Source organism: Portunus trituberculatus, chromosome 42 (genome assembly GCF_017591435.1).
Source record: "Portunus trituberculatus isolate SZX2019 chromosome 42, ASM1759143v1, whole genome shotgun sequence".
NCBI lineage: Eukaryota > Metazoa > Arthropoda > Malacostraca > Decapoda > Portunidae > Portunus > Portunus trituberculatus.
Window position 1 is genome coordinate 25,314,404 of NC_059296.1, and position 20,017 is coordinate 25,334,420.

Genomic DNA, 20,017 nt, shown 5'->3' on the forward strand with positions numbered 1-20,017 from the left:
GATGGAAGTAATGGATAATGCTAGACAATAGAGCGAGGTGTTACAGTTGACTATGGTAAATACAATGGACCAGTGGGTGGAGGAGTCAACAAGGTACAGGGAGGGGGAAGAAGTGATCATGTGACATTAGAGATGCAAATACAGGAGGAGGATGGGATAAGATACAGAGATGACTCCAAAAAAGAGATTAAATTATGCAAGAGCAGATTTTCAAAAATTAAGGAATTTTTTTACTGATACTGAATGGAGAAACATTATGTACGAAAGGACAATACAAAGGAAATATGAAATATTCTTACAGAAATATAACGGAGTAAAAAAATCCATACCTTTTTATAGAGTTAAGATAAAAAAACCACTTGGTACAATGCTAGATGAACAGAAGCTAAAAAAAACAAAAGATAAAACTCAGAAGAAACTCGTAAAGCAGAGAAATTATAATAACAGACAGCAGTATAAGGATGCGAGAAATGAATATATTAGAGTAAAGAGAGAGGAGGAAAGATGTGGTGAGTAAAAGCAAAGACGAACTCAAGCTTTTCTACAAATTTACAAACAGCAAAATTATTCAAACGGTATTCACTGTAGATTTTACAGAACCTAAAAGGACATCGCATTACCAAGGATTACAGCAAATCATAGCTTTGCTTGAGGGAATGGCACTACTTGGTACATTCCTCCCATTTAAACTGTGTATTAAGTAGGAGGGAACAGAGAAGGGGCTACTGTCAGTTGCCTCAGACAGCTGTGTTTCAGTGAGGAAAAGATGAGGTTTAGTAGAGGAGAGGTGGTGTTCTACAGATTGAAAATTAGATCTAAGACCGCAAATGTTGCAGAAGTTAATGTAGAAAAAGTTGAGGGAGGTGTCAAGGCATTTGGGGTCATTATTAAGAGAGGCATCCGACCTGGGGACATTTTTGGTCCCCTCCCCAGAAGAGGACTCTGAGGCATTGTTATTATGAGTTCCCATTTTTTTTTTTAATTTTGATTTTCAGGTGAAGGGTGTATGTGTGGTAAGTGCATGTAGTTTTGTGTGAAGAAGGAGAGTCATCTTTACAGGGTAGGCTGTGACTGCCCCCTTGAGTAGTGAGACACAAAGGGAAATGTTCAGCAAGATCACAACTAGCTTTAATGGAAGGTTCACAGCACCCCCTGAACTAGTGCTGGTGATGGATAACTTGGAAGAGGAGGTGAGAAAGATGGGGAGGAGGAGGGAGGTCACCAGATGACCAATCATCATCCATGAAAACATTTTTGTAATTTAGCTCCTGGTGTGTTTCCTGTGAATCCACTTGTGGAGGGCTGTGGCTCACTAACACTTGCACTCTCACCAGATTCCTTATTTTCATCACTAATAAGCCTCTTTGGTGCCATCATAAGTTTCTAAATGAAAAACTACCGACAGAACACAGAAGAACGTTGTTTTTCTCAAAACTTCGCCAGGACTTGTGAAGTGCAATGGCATCTGGTATACTGGATTACCGGTAATACAGTATCAAAACGGTACAGTGGTGGCTGCGAGAAGGGAGATGACAGAGCTTTGTATACGACCAAATGTGTGGCCGTTTGATTACCAGATATTTTTACCACTAATAAGCCTTTGGTGTATATCAGAGATCGGGTTATTACAAATGTTCCCAACTCAATGTGGTTTAGAAAAGCAGTCGAAAGGAGATTAAAAGATCAGTTGATCGCTAGTTAGTATCATAGCTTGTCCACAAAAAACCTTGTGTAGTAATTACAAATTGTGTAAGTTTAAAATATGGAGGCACAACTTGTTTAACAACCAAAATGCAGCCATATTTGTATTACCAGATTCAGAACTAGTAATAACAAGATTGCCAATAAACAGAAAAGAAATATTCTGTAATAAGTGTAATATTAATGTTATAGGGAACAAATTTGATGTACTTCTTGAATGCACTAATGACAACATTATAAGGTGGAGATACTACACAGTTAGGTCAACAGTTTGCAAATATGGTGACTCATGCAGAAAACACGAGAAAATACTCTAAAGAAATTGTCATTGTTTATTAGGTCAATTATGGGTACCTTTTGGTAGGTGGATAATCGCAGCTGGTTAATGCTTCCTATTGTTCTATTTGTATGTTTTTGCCTGCTAATGTTTGGTTATGAAAATGTAAAATTTTTTCATGTTATAGGTATTAATAATGTTAGTTTTGTTTTTGTTTGAGTTGTGCTCCATACTTTATATAAAGTCTGAGCATATAAATAAATTTGATTCTATTCTATTCTATTCTATTCTATTCTATTCATACACACACAAACACATGCACAAAGAAGGTAGACCAGACATGACTGAGACAAAGTTGAGAGAGGAAACTCGCATGAGCTTTAAGAAAGAGAGTTATACTGCACGGAGGAGAAAGAGAAAGGGAAAAGAGGACAAGGAATTATGATAATGGTCTGAGAGGATATATATGTGGAAGAAGTGCAGTACGGAGATGGTGTAAGGGAGGCAATAGGTAATTAGGACCAGTGACAGAAAAGAGAAGAGTCATATCGACATGGTTACCAACACAAACAAATACTACATGGAAGCTAAAACACAAGGAAATGCAAAAGGAAGTGTTAAAAGGTTTAAGCAATGATACACGACAATAAAATACCATTATTTGGGGAGTTTGACTACAAAAACGTAAACTGGGAATAAATGGAAGTAAATGAAATACTGGGTTATGGGGTGAAGAAGTGTTACAGCTAGTAATGAATACATTTGACCAATGGGTAAATGAATTCACAAGATAGAGAGGAGAGGAGGAATTATCCATGCTAGGCCTAGTGTTCGCAGAAAAAAAAAATGCTCCATCCAGCCATTAAATATTTAAGCCCTATGGGGAAAAGTGATCATTTGGTATTGGAAGTTGAACTACAACACAATGAGGTTTTAACATACAAGAAGGATAAAAAAAAAATGGGAGGTGAAATTGTGCCAAGACAAATTTTGCAGATTTAAGAAAATTCTTTGGGAACATTGATTGGAAGGATTTTATGGAGGCCAGGACAGTACAAGAGAAATTTGAAACATTCCTGGAAAAATATAATGTGGGAGTGCTGAAATATGTATCTTTATATAAAGTAAGGAAGCACAAACACAATTAGTACAATGCCTAAAATGCAAAAGCTAAGAAAGATAAGGCTGTAACTTGCAAGAAAATGAACAACCAGTGAAATGAAAATAATAGACCCAGTATAAAGAAGCAAAGAATGAGTATGTTACAATAAGAATGAAGGAGGGATGTAGTAGAGAAATGTGCAGAGGAGCCTAGGTTCCTTTACAGGTATGTAAGTCAAAGATGATATACGAGTTTTCAAGACCATTTTTACAGTTCTAGCAACAACTTTAGATTCTATCTTATTAACTGGAGAAACAATCTTAAGAACTCGGTTACCTAGTTTCAAAAGGATCTAGTTCAAAATACATTGGATTGAAAAGTTTTTAAAGTTCTGGTGACACATTAAATATGTATGCACACATAATTGAATATCTATAACAATCCAACATCAAATAAAACACAAAAATTCCTCAATATATATAAAACATAGGTAGACAATAGAACAAGTAAACTACAGTGAGTGTTTCATGTCCTAACACTGTATGAATGACACGGCTACATGTAATGGTAGTGGCTATACACTCGCTGTACTTCAAATCTATGAAGTTTTTTTTCCTCTTCACACACTCGGTTATCATTGATTTGTATCAATGCTCTTGAAAATCAACACATCACACCATAAAGAGTTATAATAAGTTTAGGTTAGATTAACTTAGGTTAGTTTTAGGGTTAGGCAAGCTTAGCTTAAGTTTTTGGTTTAAATGGTCAGGGATACCAAAATAGACCAAATTTTGTATTTCTTAAAGACCTAAGCAGAAAAACGGCATACTTGACAAATGAAGTACCTATCGTAAATATTCATCCTAACACGCAATTAGGTAGTTAAGTCTTTCAATGACATGTGTAATTTCAGTGACAAAATTGAGTTCGGTAAATATTGACAAATATTAATTGGGTTATTATAAAAAGTCTGCATTCCCCACATCTCCTCCAACCACCTATCGCCTAACACTCCAAATTCTTCTAAAACAACCTATCCTATAATACCCTGCTAGAATATTAAGATAGCTAAACTTAAACCTCACCTAAGGAAACACATAAAATCACACCGCTTGACTTGGAAAATCTCGAATTTCTGCCACATTCTCGAGTGCTATTACAGACATATAAGGCCTACACACGTGCCACATAATTTATCTACATTTACGCCAAGACCATCGATCCCCCAGCATGGTAGGCAAGTTACATGCTTTTTCTGATGTGGTTGTATTATAAAGATTTAATGTTTACTATAAGTTCTCGTCAGTAACTCATGACTACTATAATATGTTGTGGTAGAACACTAAACGCACACAGGTACATGATAACGTTAACTCCACCTACACTAACAATACCTATAGGCTATATCTACATACCCACAATCTCCTATATCACACACACACACACATACACGGCCCGGTAGCTCAGTGGTTAGAGCGCTGGCTTCACAAGCCAGATGACCGGGGTTCGATTCCCCGGCCGGGTGGAGATATTTGGGTGTGTCTCCTTTCACGTGTAGGCCCTGTTCACCTAGCAGTGAGTAAGTACGGGATATAAATCGAGGAGTTGTGACCTTGTTGTCCCGGTGTGTGGTGTGTGCCTGGTCTCAGACCTATCCCAAGATCGGAAACAATGAGCTCTGAGTTCGTTCCGTAGGGTAACGTCTGGCTGTCTCATCAAAGACTGCAGCAGATCAAACAGTGAATTACACACACACCATAGAACAGTGAGACCAATTAAGATATTACTAAAATCACAAGCAGCAGCAGAAGAAGTACTATATAGAAAAACAAAACTCAGAGAAACAGAAGGTTGCAAAGATATATATATAAAGAAAAATAGAAACGAGGAGGAAAGGAAAAGACACAATGAACTGGTGGCAGAAGCAAGAGAAAAAAATAATGAAAGGTCAGACGAGGAGAAGGCATTTTTTTGGAGAATTATAGGAGACAGGATAAGGAAATGGTACATAAAAGAGAAAGAAGAGAAAAAAATGGAGCAAGTTTAACTAAAAATGATAAAAACAAGAGATTAAACATTATGTATACAAACATAGATGGGATTTAATCTAGTAAATTAGAATTAAGAGATTACATAAAGAAAGAAGAACCAGATATTATATGCCTGGTGGAAACAATGTTAAATGAGGCAATAAAAATAGACATAGATAAAAGGTATAATATATGGAGGAGAGACAGAGTGGGTAAAGGAGGAGGAGGAGTCATGATGATGTTAAGGAAGGAGATAGTGGTAAATCAAGTGGAGTTTGGGGAAGGAAAATCAGAAATACTGTATGTTAAGATGCATATTAATAAAAAGGAGTTAACAATCATTGGAACATATGTGCCACCAAAACAAACTCATGGACTAACCAAGAATATAGAGACATGATAGATGACACAATAAGGAGTCTTACAAGAATCATTAAGGAAAGGAGAAAAGTGATATTGGTAGGAGATTTCAACTGTAAGGAGGTAGACTGGGAAAATTATGAAAGTGGTATGGGGGAAGATGCCTGGGGAGATAGATTCCTGAACCTAATGATAGATAATTTGATGGTCCAAAGAGTAAAGGAAAACACAAGATTCAGAGGAAACGATGAGCCGGCAAGATTAGACCTAGTTTTTACAAGGGATATACCAATTAACGATGATATAAGATACAAGTGCCCATTGGGAAAGAGTGACCATGTAATATTAGAAGATGGATATAGAAGAAGGAAAGGAAGATAGAGATGAATCATACAAAGGAGACCGATTAAATTACAGAAAGGCTGATATTGAGAATCTCAAGAACTATTTTAAAACGTAAACTGGGAGGAGATGGAAAACTCATTAACGGTTCAAGAGAAATATAACTTATTTTTGGAAATATACAAAACTGGGGTCAGGGAATATGTTCCGAAATATAGACCTAAAGAAGAAGGAAAGAAAGATTGGTTTAATGCAAGATGTGCTAGGGCAAAGGAGAAACGAGATGGAGCATGGAAAAGGTGGAGAAGAAACAGAAATCCAGAAAATAAGGAAAACTTCAAAACAGCAAGAAATGAATATGCTAAGGTGAGAAAGGAAGAAGAAAAGAACTATGAAAAGGACATTGTCGAAAAATGTAAGGAACAACCAAAATTGTTCTACAGATTCATAAATGGAAAAATAAGACAAAAAGAAACAATAGAAAGGTTAAAAGGAGAAAACGGAATGGTGGAAGACCCAAAAGTATGGCAGAACTGTTAAATAGTAAATTTCATGAGGTCTTTACTAAGGAATCCAAATTTGAAAGACCACAGGGTAATAGAGAGACTGTCTATATGAAAGAGATTAAAGTAACCAAGCTTGAAATAAAAAGTTGATGACGGAATTGGATGAGGAAAAGGCAATGGGACCGGATGAAGTCTCAGGCAGAATACTGAAAGAATGTAGGGAAGAACTAGCAAGTCCAATATACAACATCATAAAATGCTCAATAGAAAATGGAACAGTGCCAGTGGAGTGGAAAAGAGCTGAGGTGGTTCCCATATATAAGAGCGGAAGGAAGGAAGAACCTTTAAATTACAGACCGGTATCACTAACTAGTGTAATATGCAAGATGTGTGAAAAAGTAATAAAGAAGCAATGGATCGAGTTTCTTGAAGACAACAAAATATTATCAAATAGCCAATTTGGTTTTAGAAAAGGTCGGTCATGTGTGACAAATTTATTGAGTTTCTACTCTAGAATAGTTGATAAAGTACAAGAGAGAGAGGATGGGTTGACTGTATTTATTTAGATCTAAAAAGGCTTTTGATAAAGTGCCACATGAAAGATTACTATGGAAGTTAGAGGAGAAGGGTGGCTTAAAAGGAAGCACATTGAGATGGATGAAGAATTACTTAAGGGGAGAGAAATAAGGACGATAGTTAAAGATATGAAGTCCAAGTGGAGAACAGTAGACAGCGGAGTGCCACAGGGGTCAGTATTGGCACCAATACTTTTCTCGTATATATAAATGACATGCCAGAGGGAGTGAACAGCTACATAAATCTGTTTGCGGACGATGCGAAACTGTGCAGAGTCATTAAACAAAAGAGGATTGTGAAATACTACAGGAAGACTTAAACAAGATCTGGAAATGGAGCAAAAAATGGGAGATGGAATTCAATGTGGACAAAAGCCATGTCATGGAAATGGGAAAAAGTGAAAGACGACCAGTGGGAATCTATAAGATGGGAGATGGAGTAGAACTAGAAAAAGTAAAAAGGAAAAGGACTTGGGAGTGACAATGGAAGAAAATAATCAACCGGTAAGCCATATTGATAGAATTTTCAGAGACGTATAATTTGCTAAGGAATATTGGAGTAGCATTTCACTATATGGACAAGGAAATGATGAAGAAATTGATAAGTACTAAAATAAGACCTAGATTGGAATATGCAGGAGTTGTGTGGACTCCCCATAAAAGAAACACATAAGAAAATTAGAGAGACTACAAAAATGGCTACAAGAATGGTTCCAGAATTTAAAGGATGACATATGAGGAGAGACTAAAGGCAATGGATCTACCAACCTTGGAGCAGAGAAGAGAGAGGGATCTGATACAAGTTTATAAATTGATTAACGGAATGGATGAAGTGGATAATGAGAAACTGATCCTGAGAGAAGAATATGACTTTAGAAGTACAAGATCGAATAGTAAGAAACTAAGGACGGGACGATGTCTGAGAGATGTTAAAAAATTTTGCTTCCCACAAAGATGTGTTGAGACTTGGAACAGTTTGAGTGAGGAAGTGGTGTCAGCAAAGAGTGTACATAGCTTTAGAGAAAAATTGGATAAGTGTAGATATGGAGACGGGACCACACGAGCATAAAGCCCAGGCCCTGTAAAACTACAACTAGGTAAATACACACACACACACACACACACACACACACACACACACACACACACACACACACACAATCGAGAGGCCCGGGTTCGAGTCCCGGTAAGCGGCGAGGCAAATGGGCAAGCCTCAATGTGTGGCTCCTGTTTACCTAGCAGTAAATAGGTACGGGATGTAACTCGAGGCGTTGTGGCCTCGCTTTCCCGGTGTGTGTTGTGTGTTGATGTGGTCTCAGTCCTACCCGAAGATCGGTCTATGAGCTCTAAGCTCGCTCCGTAATGGGGAAGACTGGCTAGGTGACCAGCAGACGACAGAGGTGAATTACACACACACACACACACACACACACACACACACACAAGACCATAAGCATTTGCCCTCCTCCTCAATACATATACAGCTACCTAAATACACACATTCATCCAATCATCCACGCAACCATTCTAAACACCACCACACCCTGACATATTTACACAGCCATGCACACGCACACAGAACTATCCCAAACAGCTATACCCATACAGCAATCCCAAGCACCACTCATTCATGCACACATCTGCGTACATTATACCTCATATAACGTACAAAATACCGTACTTACGTACAGAGGTATAAGGAGGCCGATGTCCGAGCATCTGTAGGTTTCGGCATACAGTGGGAGTCTGAGAGAGTGGGAGTTTGCGGGAAGGGGCGGAGCTTCAACCCTTTAATTTAGGTCTTAAAATACTTGAATTGTTAACTCCTCTTTTCCTGCAAAGGTAGGTAAATGTTAAGTTTGATTCGTTGTGCTGCAATGTTTGTTTTGTTGTCATATTATCTGTATATCAAGTTGAATGTCTGTAGCAAACACACAGCGAGTCATTCAGTTTGTCTCGAAACAATTGAATCGTTTGCTCCTCCTCCCTTGTTCCTCGGCAAAGTTAAAGTTAAGATTTGATGTGTTATGCTGCAATTCTAAGTCAGTTTTGTTACCACGTTATCCATATTCAAATGTTATGAAGATTCCACACAAATTATCCAAACCATTGATATTTTTTTTCCCTCCAAACCCCCCCCATTCCCCTTCCTTCATTCCTTCCTTCCTTTCCTCCTCCTCTATTGCACTCGTTTCGGTGCAAAGTCAAAGTGAAGTCAGTCTGTTATGTTACCTGTATTCAAATTGATATCCATACAACAGAGGTCAACATTAACAATCATTGTACTAAGATTTCGCTATATCCATGAAAAAGGGTAATCAGTTAATTTCAGAAAAGGTACAGGAATTTTTTTTTTTTTTTCCTTTTGCAAGGGAGGAGTCTGGCCAAGAGCAACAAATAATGGAGGAAAAAAAAGGCCTACTGGATTGTCAGTTCCATTAAAGTTATCAAAATTTATCAAAAAGACATGGACAATAAATGTCTTGAAACCTCCTCCTTACAAGAAGTCAAGTCGTAGGAAAATGAAAATACAGAAGCAGGCAGGAAGTTCCAGAGTTTATCAGAGGAGGGTATGAATGATTGGGAGTACTAGTTAACTTCTGTATCAAGACGGGTTCACACGTGCCAATTTCCGACTGAATATTTATGTCGGCAGAGTTTCTGACTCATCTCTTCTAGTCGGAAAGTGTCACACGTAGCGACTGGAAAGTATCGACTAGTTGCCGCCTTGGCGGGAAGTGAATGTAAACAAATGTCAAACAGCTAACCGCAGAGATGTCTTCCTCTAGTGACGATGCTGAAGCTATGCTTGCTCTTCTTTTGACGTAACGGAAGAGTCAATAGAAAAGAAAATGCCTGTGGATACGTCCCTGGCTAAGTAGAAGGAAAGAAAGGAATGTCTACCACACTTTAAACTAGCCTATATTTCTCCTAAGAAAATTGTTAATCTTAAGACTATGCACAATTGCGATCAAGTTAAATCCTGACAAGTCTTCAATCTTCACCTCCAACACCCTACATTGAGGGAAACAGCTCTTACGGAGTGGCATCTATTTTGTCGAATGACGATTTGCGCAAGCTTTTTTTTTTTTTTTAACTGTATAATTAATTACTTGGGTCTCAGATGTGTCTTTTCCCTCAACAACTCAAACATCTTCTCTATACTTCTATACTTACAATATCAGTCGCAAATTGGCACGTGTGAACTCGCCTTAACAATATCAGTGACAAAAATTGAGTCTGGAAAATATTGTCAAACTATAACGAGTAATTATTTATAATACGTCCGCGTTCCCTCTACCTCCTCCAACCACCAACCGCTTAATGATTCTTCTACAATAACCTATCCCAGGATCCTCCGCTACGAAATTAATCTAACCAAACATAATCTAACCTAACGAAACAAATAAAAAAAATACACCACTGGACTTACAAAATCTTGAGTTTGTGCCACATTCCCGAGTGATATTACTGACATAGGCACTACACGCGTGCCACGTAATTTCTCTACCGACCTTTAACATGATAGGTGAGTTGTATCTGGTCCGGCTGTAATGTACAAATTTAATGTTTACCATAAGCATTTGTCAGTAACTTATCACCCTACTAAATGTTATGGTAGTAAACTGAACGCACACACGCACACACTCATGAAACCACCTACACTACAAATATCCACACCTGTCCATACGCCCACAATCACCCGCATAACCCACACATCTATACTAGCTACATCTATTCACACACACACACACACTGGTCTCCCCTCCCCCTCAACAACACAGCTACCTCAATACACACACACACACATCCACGCAACTATTCTAAACACCACCAAACCCTTACATATCTATATAGCCATCCACACGCCCACAGAACTATACCGAACACCCATCCACATCGCAACTCACCATTATATTCACAGAGCCCCCAGACGCTCATTCACGCTTTCACCTATGGCTAATACCTCCCTCCTCCAACACCACCTGTCATTCATCCACACATCCACGTACATTCCATCTCATATAACGAACGAAAATCCAGTACTTACGAGCAGATGAGAGGTATCAGGAGGTCCGTGTCTGTACGTCCGTGGGTTCCGACATAAAGTGAGAGTCAGCGGGGAAGGGGCGAAGCTTCAATCCATTAATTCTGGTCTCGAAATGCTTGAATCTTTAATACCTCTTTTTTCCTGAAGTGTTAAATATAAGTTAGGTTTGATTTGTTGTGCTGTATATCAAGTTGAATGTCTGTAGCAAACACACAGCGAGTTATTCAGTTAGTCTCGAAACACTTGAATCTTTATCTTCTCCTCCCTTTTACGTTACTCAGCAAAGTTAAGGATAAATATGATTTGTTATGCTACAATTTTAAGTCAGTTTTGTTATCACGTTATCTGTATTCAAATGTTTATATGAGTTCCTGACATTCCATTTACCCAAACCATTGATTTTGTCTCCAAACACTCCATCCTTCCTTTCTTCCCTCTTTCCTTTTCCTCTTCTTTATATCACTCGTTTCGTTGCAAAGTTAATGAAAGAGTAGTCAATCCGTTATATTACTTGTATTCAAATTGATAGCCATACCACACTGTTAAACATTAGCGTAATTATTGTACTAAGATTTCGCCAAAAACATGCAAAAGGATAACGATTTTAATTTAGAAAAGGTCCAGGAACATTATCTATCTATCTGTATTTCAAGGTGATTTTTATTTTTGACACAAGGGATATAACTAATGAAACTTGTACATACTACTACTTAAAATTGTACTTATTATTCACAATTCAACGTTATTGCGCTATCTACAGAACAAGCGATAATGACCTTATGTTGTTAAGACTGGCGTTTGCGTTCGTTCAGCATCCAGGCATCACAAGACCAAACTATCCAACTCGTAACCCCCCAAAAACACCATTTCAATACTTCGTATATAAACTAAACTGTTATTTTATAGTAGTAGTAGTAGTAGTAGTAGTAGTAGTAGTACCTGTACAAGCAGCCTGGCAAACTCACTTGAGGTCTTAGTAGTGTTGTACCTTAATGCTTGATCGGCAACGTTTTTTTTTTTTTTTTTTTTTTAAGCTTGATTCCTACGTTCACTTTTCCCACGAAGTTCAAGATTTATTTCAGCTTCCAGATCAACAACTCAACATTTCGATATCCTGGAAGTGTTCAGGATGTTTCTTCGGTTGATGCTACATGTAACAGAGCTACACCCTGGCCTTAGGCAGCACAAATGCCATATGTTCAAAAGATACATTCAGACTCCCTTGTGTACCTTGCTCTCTCTGTCTGGTGCACCACGACGATACAGCCTCAAGGAAAGAAGTCTTGCAATAATTATACAAAAAAACTCCAAAGAAAAAAAAAATTCAAGTGATTGTAGTTTATTTTCTTTAATGTAATAATATCAATTTGACAGACGCCAAAGGATTAACATGTAGATAAATGGGAATTTCTTGTGAAAGTTAGATACATGATTTTCAAAGCGATGTCAGTTCCCAATACTTTGGAGAGTTTCACTAGACGGCAATGCAGTCATCAAATAAGTTGGAAATTCTGCTATTAGAAAAGACTATTAACATCCATAGCATATAAACGTCTTTAACATTCGGAGTTATGGCATGCCAGCTTGTATTCATCCAGTTCCTATGTCGGACATACAACAGAAGATAAGAAAATGCGTCAATTATGCCACTTTTGTAGACAAAAGTGAAAACAGTTGATTGTTGACAGTGAGGTTAATCGAATGGTAAGCTGTGGTAGGTTACAATATAAAACCAGGCCAGACAGACAATGAACTAACGTTAACAATCTGCACATGGTAACTAGCAGAAATATGTAAAAGAAGGAGAGATATTTGTTGTCGCTGACATACTTTACAGGGCAGCAGATGATTACCATTACGACCATTACTGTTCCCTGACGGTAAAGACGAACTCATTGGGCATTGCCTTGCGGAAAAAGAGACCACTCAAATCAGGTGTCAGGTTGACAGATTTGCCAGGTGGAGGAGCGATGGTGAAGCATTGGAAAACCATGGCTGTGAGGATGAACATCTCCATCCGGGCCATACTTTCCCCGACACACACTCTTTTTCCTGAAACAAGCCAAAACACAATGAAAATTAATAGGAAAGAAGGTAATATCATTTTGGAGTTTGAAACATGGAGCACAAGTACCTTTGCCCAATGAATACAAGGTGAAAGACGCAAATAGGTAAATACATCTGGATGAAAAAATAGTTAGAAAAAAAAACTCAAAACAATTCAGTTCTATTACCTCAACGGGAGTGGCCTCGCTCCTGCTGAGGAAGTTATAAATGTTACCGCACATCTATGTACAGTCCACCGTACCGTATTCGACAAACCGTCATAGCTGAATCCGTTGGTCATAACGATACATAAAAAATAAAAAAAGATATATAAAAAAAAAACTTACCCACACCGAAAGGCAGGAAACCATCCTTCGGCATAAAGAATTTGCCGTTCTCATCCAGCCAACGCTCCGGCCTGAACTCCCTGGGTCGATCCCAGAAGCGACTGTCATAGTGGATCGACGTGACGTTCGCGCTCACGACCGCTCCCTGCAAAGACGTGTGTGCATTTGACTCAAAATAAGTTCATGTTGTTCTAGTTCTTGTCAGCACCACAAGTCACTGGATCACATGAAAGTAACTCACCTTTGGAATGGTGTAACCCCCGAGCTGCGTGTTATTGGCGGCCATGTGCTGCAATCCAAAGTTTACCAGTGCACAAGCCCTCATCACTTCGTTGATCACTGCTTCTGTGTACGGCATCCTGATAGAGACGCAACGAATAAGCAAGTGAAGACATAAAATACCTGTTTATGCTTACAAGGTGGTACCTAAGCAGGTACTGACAGATGAACAAGACAAGAAAGGGATTTATCTACTTGGGCTTCTCCGCCAACGTGGGTAGAGCTCCACCGGGAAGCACTTCGTCAATCTCAGCTTGCAACTTGCGCTGAACCTGCGGGTGTGCTGCCAAGTAGCAACACAGCCACGTGAAGGTGTTGACGGTGGTCTCACTTCCCGCAAAAAACATGTCCAACATTAAAAACATCAAATCCTGCTCTGAAATAGATATGCCAAAGTGGAAGTTTTCAGAAATAATGAAAATCTTTATCAATGAAAAATTTTAATGAAACGAACATGAGTTGTCATAAATTCAGAGGAGAGCGATTGATATGTCTCGCTTCAGGACTAAACCGACTAAATAGCCTTATAAAGAAATTCATAGAGATGGGAAACGTATAGAGATAACAACAAGGGAGCGATGGTGCACCTCTAGCAGACTTACCGCTGCAGGTTGTGTCTGGATCATCTTTCTTGGCCTCCATCTCCAACAGGTAGCTATCAATAAGATCCCGTGGGTTGTCTGGATCCAAAGTGGCCTTGTGTTCCTTTATCTCTTCCTGACCGCACAAAGGAAAACAGAAATCACGCCCTTCATAACATGACTCCTGTTAGATAAGACTCTACCCACAGTTCAAGGAATGACTATTTCCTATTCAATTGAAATATTATTCTGTTAGAAAGGAAGTAAAATGAAAACAGAAACAAAACTCCTTTGAAAATTTGAACATTTCATAATATCGTTCACTAAGATAAGATCAAACTCTATGAAAGAAGTGTAACGTATGTAACAACATGTAAGATAGAAAACTCACCGCAAAGTATCGCAAGAACTTTTCCTTCAAGTCCATCAGTTCATAATATTTTATGAGGCGTTTAAAGAGGAAATCAGGGATGATATTTTGCAGCCACGGCATGAAGTCCTTGATGGCCATTCGATTGGAAAGCAAAGTTGATTCTGACATAAGTTTTACAAACTCTTGTAATCTTTTGTCTTCTGCATCGAATTGTTTACCTGTGGGGATGAGAGACCACAAATGTAAACAAATAGATGAAATGGACAAGACTGGAGTGACAATGCAGAAATGCAGAAAAGAAAACTCTTCCTCAGGCTCACTCGCCACGCACTTGCCACCATGTGCCAGATCACGTTGAGCACAGTCACGTGAAGCTGATGTGGAATCATTGCAGGTGTTCCAGCCCCCTCGGCAAGAGTCTCGCGCAGCTTGAGGCATTGGTGCTGCACCGCCTCCACCAGCGAGGACTTGCCCATGCCAAGATCACGCAGCTGCCGCAGCGTAAATCTTCGGTTGTTGTGCCATAAGACACCATTACTTGATGCGATTCCTGTTTATGAACATAACAACAGTCACCTGTAGTACTGCACAACTCTGCAAAAACATGTTCTTTATTTCTATGTTTCCTGAGGGTTCACGTAAGGAAGCTAAATATTATTCAAGGAAAGTTCTTATTTCATTACGTCAACATAAGGTTGTTAAGTGATCTTACCTTTGGGAGTTTCCTCTAGAAACTTCATAATATCCCAGTCTGGTCTGACAGTAAACTCGGATCTGGAGCAAGCTTCCTTCATCAGTTTGTAGTTATTCAGAAACACCATCAACTGAGTTCCCATCCTCCACCTGCATGAGGAACACAATGCTGCTCAAATACATCATGCTTCTAATAATTATATATTGTATACTGTGTAATATTATATCACATTATGCCTATAATTATTAAATTGATGCATAAAACACACACACACACACACACACACACACAGAGAGAGAGAGAGAGAGAGAGAGAGAGAGAGAGAGAGAGAGATAAGGGGGAAAGACGTTAAGATAATGTTTAGGTGGTAGGAGTTCGAATGTAGAAAGGTGGTAACTGTCCACACCGTCACTCACAGAAAAATGTCTCCATACTGTTGGTGGAGGTCGATCACCTGCTCCTCAAAGTTCTTGCTGGTCCAGGGTATGTAGCCCACTAGGGGAAGCCCCCACCTGCCTGAGAGACAACATCACCAAGTACCGCCATTACGAATCACAAAACCAGGGGTGTGAAGGGTCGGAACTGACATCATGATATTCAATTCGATTTCTACCGTCACCGTATACTGTGCATTCTGCACAAAGTTTAAAATCTCCTAACATCAAGTTATGTGAAGTTAGGTCAAGAAATATTTACCTGGAGGCAGTCCTGGGGGTTTCCTGAAGGTCTTCCACAACAGGAACACCAATACAGCGAACAGAAGCACCTCCACCAGCATTTTTGCGGCTTCCCAACGATCCTTATCTTGTATTCTGAAATGAAAAGGGCTAAGATATCGCTATCAAAGACACTAATTTCAGCCCTAACATTTTGTACTTTCACACTGGTGATGCTGTGAGTAACACTCTTTACCTTATGTTGGATTGATGGCAAGTCTAAGAGGCACAGATTTAATCCAATAATGGGTAATGACTCCTCACAGGTTCCACGTGAAAATTGCAGGAATTAACTCAATTCGCTAAATTGATAAATAGTCGTATTGATAGGTTTTCTTCACCACACAGTACAAAAAAACTCACACAGTTCCAAAGAACTTGTAAACTTGCGAAGAAAAAACCGGTAATGTAATACAATGATTCTCCTCCACCAATTTTCTACTCACCAAGTCGATGGTTCCAGCACCGCCAGACCCTGGAGGCAGTCACGTCCCGTGCTGCGTCTAGTACACAAGTACCACTCGGACTATTGTTACTGCTGATGTGGCAAGCCCAGCAGGTACCAAACATGGAGGTTACATTGCTGGGTCTCTGTCAGTCTGTCTCTCTGTGTCTTATAATCAGCACACGATTATAACTTTCTGCACAGGTTTGTACCAGAATACTCGTACAACACCAACACTGGTGTCTGCGTACATCTGCAGACACTCATTATACTAAATAATTCATTCATTAGCATCCAACATGACTGCTATCATTCAAGGAGACTCTCTCTCTCTCTCTCTCTCTCTCTCTCTCTCTCTCTCTCTCTCTCTCTCTCTCTCTCTCTCATTAGTTTCTTCTCAAAAATTATGACACATGTATGATAAAAATCATTAAATGAAAGTAAAAATAAAGCTATGGTTTAAGGTGTGTGTGTGTGTGTGTGTGTGTGTGTGTGTGTGTGTGTGTGTGCTTGTGTGTGTGTATTCACGGTCGCTTACTGGTCACCCAGCCAGCCTTCCCCATTACGGAGCGAGCTCATAGATCGATCTTCGGGTAAGACCACACCACACTCCACACATCGAGAGAACGAGGCCACAACTCCTCGAATTACATCTCATACCCACTTGCTGCAATAGGTGAATAGGGATACACATCAAGAGGCTTGCCCATTTTCCTCGTCGCGCCCGGGACTGGAATCCGGGCCATCTCGGCTGTGAGCTGAGTATGCTAACCATTACACTACGCAATGTGTGTATGTGTGTGTGTGTGTGTGTGTGTGTGTGTGTGTGTGTGTGTGTGTGTGTGTGTGTGTGTGTAATTCACCTGCTGGTTACCCAGCCAGCCTTCTCCATTACGAGGAAAGCTCAGAACTCATAGACCGATCTTCGGGTAGGACTGAGACCAAAATACACTCCACACACCAGGAGAGCGAGGCCACAACCCCTCGAATTACATCCCGCACCTACTTGCTGCTAGGTGAACAGGGGTTACACATTTAAGAGGCTTGCGCCTGGGACTCGAGCCTGGGCCTTTCCGGTTTGTGTGTGTGTGTGTGTGTGTGTGTGTGTGTGTGTGTGTGTGTGTGTGTGTGTGTGTGTGTGTGTATTATCACCCATTTTAGAGATCAAGTTAGGTAAAAGTATGCATTGAGACGGACTTGACACACATTAGGACTTCGTAGCCAGAAACGAGCTTAATGCTGGGGTCACACTACAGCTTTTTTTTTTTTTTTTTTTTACTACCATGCCCCCGACGGTCGTACAGGCCAGTTTTCTGCGATTGCATACGACTGTCGTAACGATCGGGAGCATTTCAGTTCAATAAGGACACGCAAAACGAAGGACATCCACCTTCGTTGGGATCTGAAGGAGGATGTTCATTCCTGGTGTCGGAGGCGGCCCCTCCATACTCATGTCCAATGGGCCTGCGATGTCTAAGGATGTCCCAAAGAGATCTTGCGACGACGATGGGACATCACACCCATCATGCCCTTCCTCTATCTTCGGTGGATAAACTGTGAATTTTTTTTTTTTCTTTTTAACTGGCAACAACGTACGAGCTGTCACACTGGTCACGACGATTCTAGCTACAATGTTTTCATGCGTTACTGCCAAACTTATGTTCAAAAACCAGTCGAAATTCACTATTTTAACGATTTTTTACTCGTTCAATGTCGAACGATCGTTAACATCGCGTACGACAGCGTATCTCTCTATAACGTCATCGTACGTCATCGTACGCCCGATGAAATGGCTTTGCCTGTCGTGACTTCCCTGACAGTCGAATGCAACGCTCGATTGTCGTCATGCTTCTGCGATGTCGTGTGACAACAACGACATCTTACGACATCGTACGACATCGCTGCGTTAACGTACGACTTGACTCACGACATCTTACGACAGGCCAAACATGATTAAAATCACGTCATTGCTACCGGCGACAGCCCTCCTACGACCGTCGCGGACGTCGTAGTAAAAAATAAATTGTAGTGTGACCCCAGCATAGTGTACTTCTTAACATTGAGCACCGCAGGCAAGGAAGGCGGAAAGTCATCGTTATTTGTTCTGTACTTCAGATACCTTTTCGTCATCCATATGAATTCACTATTTATTTGTTTATAGACCTCAATTTACTAGAATTATATGACATGAACTTTGTATAAAGGGCTTCATTTAATCGTCTTCCTTCAGTAGCTGACTGTGTTCATTGTAGTCTCACATTCTCACATTCCTTCCCATCATGTTTGTCGCTTTGCTTTACTCTTAATTTCCCTGACAGGCCGACGTTTTTCTTGCAAAATCTGATAGCTGAGAGCTGTTCCAATATCAATGTTAGTACGTAATCAGCGAGATAAAAAGCGTCCCTCTTGACTTCCTTTTATCACACAAGTGCATTGCGTCACTGACCATCAGACGGTTATACAAAGAGAGAGAGAGAGAGAGAGAGAGAGAGAGTCTCTCTCTCTCTCTCTCTCTCTCTCTCTCTCTCTCTCTCTCTTTCCTAGGAGGTGGGAACCAGAGGGGAGGTGGAGACCAGAGGGAGGACTGGGGAGGAGAGACAATACGTAGAAAGAGGAGACCAAGGTGGGGGACCTGAAGTAGGAAGAAGACACGTGGAAGGAAGATGAACGGAAGCCACGACCTGGACAGGAAGAGCCGGGGGGAAGGGGATAAGGAAGGGAAGGGCGGGGAGCCATGCTCTCTATAAATGTGACAATGACATCAAGGGTCTTACTTTCAGGAGAAATGGGAGAGGAGGGGATAGGACAAAACTTTTTAGGGAGATGGGGAGGGAGTGAGGGTATTAAGGCAGGAACAGGATAGGAGGGGAGATCAAAGCTGCAGTACAGCATTGACGTTTGGTAGGGAGGGAGTGCTGGGGGTGCAGAGAAGAAGGGACAGGAGAACGGAAGGGAGAGAAGGTGGGAGTATCAGGATCAAGGACAGAGGAAGGTTTAGAGTAGGAGACAGAAGAGGGAGGAGGAGAGGGGAGGAGGAAGAGTAAGGGAGTAGAGGAAGGGAGTGGGGATGGAGGCAGGGGCTGAGGACGGAGGCAGAAGACTGGAGCGGGAAGAGGATAATGTGGCAGGAATACGAGGGAGAAAGACAGAGGTAGAGGCAGGGTGAGGAGAGGAGATGAAGCCCTGGCGATAGGCTTCGTGGCAAGCTTCACGCACTTCCAGGTCTTGTCACCTGATCATGTCTGTCTTTCAGTAGAACGGTCATGGCTTTCATGCCCATTGACAGTATCTTCGCCAAGTCATCTCATCCTATGCCCTCATGGTCGTCTGTCTTTCGGAAACATTTCATATAGTCCATCAATATTCATCCCACAATACCTCTTTTTTTTCTCCCCGCACTCTATCTCATCTGCTCTCCTCCTTAACCAGTCTGTTGCTTTTGCCACTTTTGATGTCTTTACTAGGTTTCCTTGTATACCCATTCATATTTACCTCCGCTGTTGGATGTCTCTTGTTTCCCTTTACCTTCCTTCTTCTCAACCTCTCGATTTCAATACCCTCTACTCCCTTCTTTCCATCTTCCCCGACGTCA

General features: G+C 40.4%; 1 protein-coding gene across 4 annotated transcripts in view; it reads right to left on the bottom strand.

The window, feature by feature from the left end:
- Positions 1-12,276: 12,276 nt before the first annotated feature.
- Positions 12,277-20,017, bottom strand: part of LOC123517460 (cytochrome P450 2L1-like) — a 31,831-nt gene continuing 24,090 nt past the window's right edge. The window contains exons 2-12 of one of the 4 annotated variants that reach the window (XM_045277538.1): positions 16,427-16,593; positions 15,961-16,076; positions 15,681-15,780; positions 15,283-15,413; positions 14,902-15,120; positions 14,589-14,788; positions 14,204-14,333; positions 13,812-13,992; positions 13,579-13,696; positions 13,338-13,482; positions 12,277-12,996 (exon numbers count right to left, since the gene is read on the bottom strand). In XM_045277538.1, coding sequence (XP_045133473.1) covers positions 12,809-12,996; positions 13,338-13,482; positions 13,579-13,696; positions 13,812-13,992; positions 14,204-14,333; positions 14,589-14,788; positions 14,902-15,120; positions 15,283-15,413; positions 15,681-15,780; positions 15,961-16,042 — 1,494 coding nt within the window. In that variant the 5' untranslated portion in view covers positions 16,043-16,076; positions 16,427-16,593 and the 3' untranslated portion in view covers positions 12,277-12,808. Of the gene's footprint in view, positions 12,997-13,337; positions 13,483-13,578; positions 13,697-13,811; positions 13,993-14,203; positions 14,334-14,588; positions 14,789-14,901; positions 15,121-15,282; positions 15,414-15,680; positions 15,781-15,960; positions 16,092-16,426; positions 16,619-20,017 lie in introns of those variants that run through there. The other 3 variants (XM_045277536.1, XM_045277539.1, XM_045277537.1) reach the window with 3 other exon arrangements.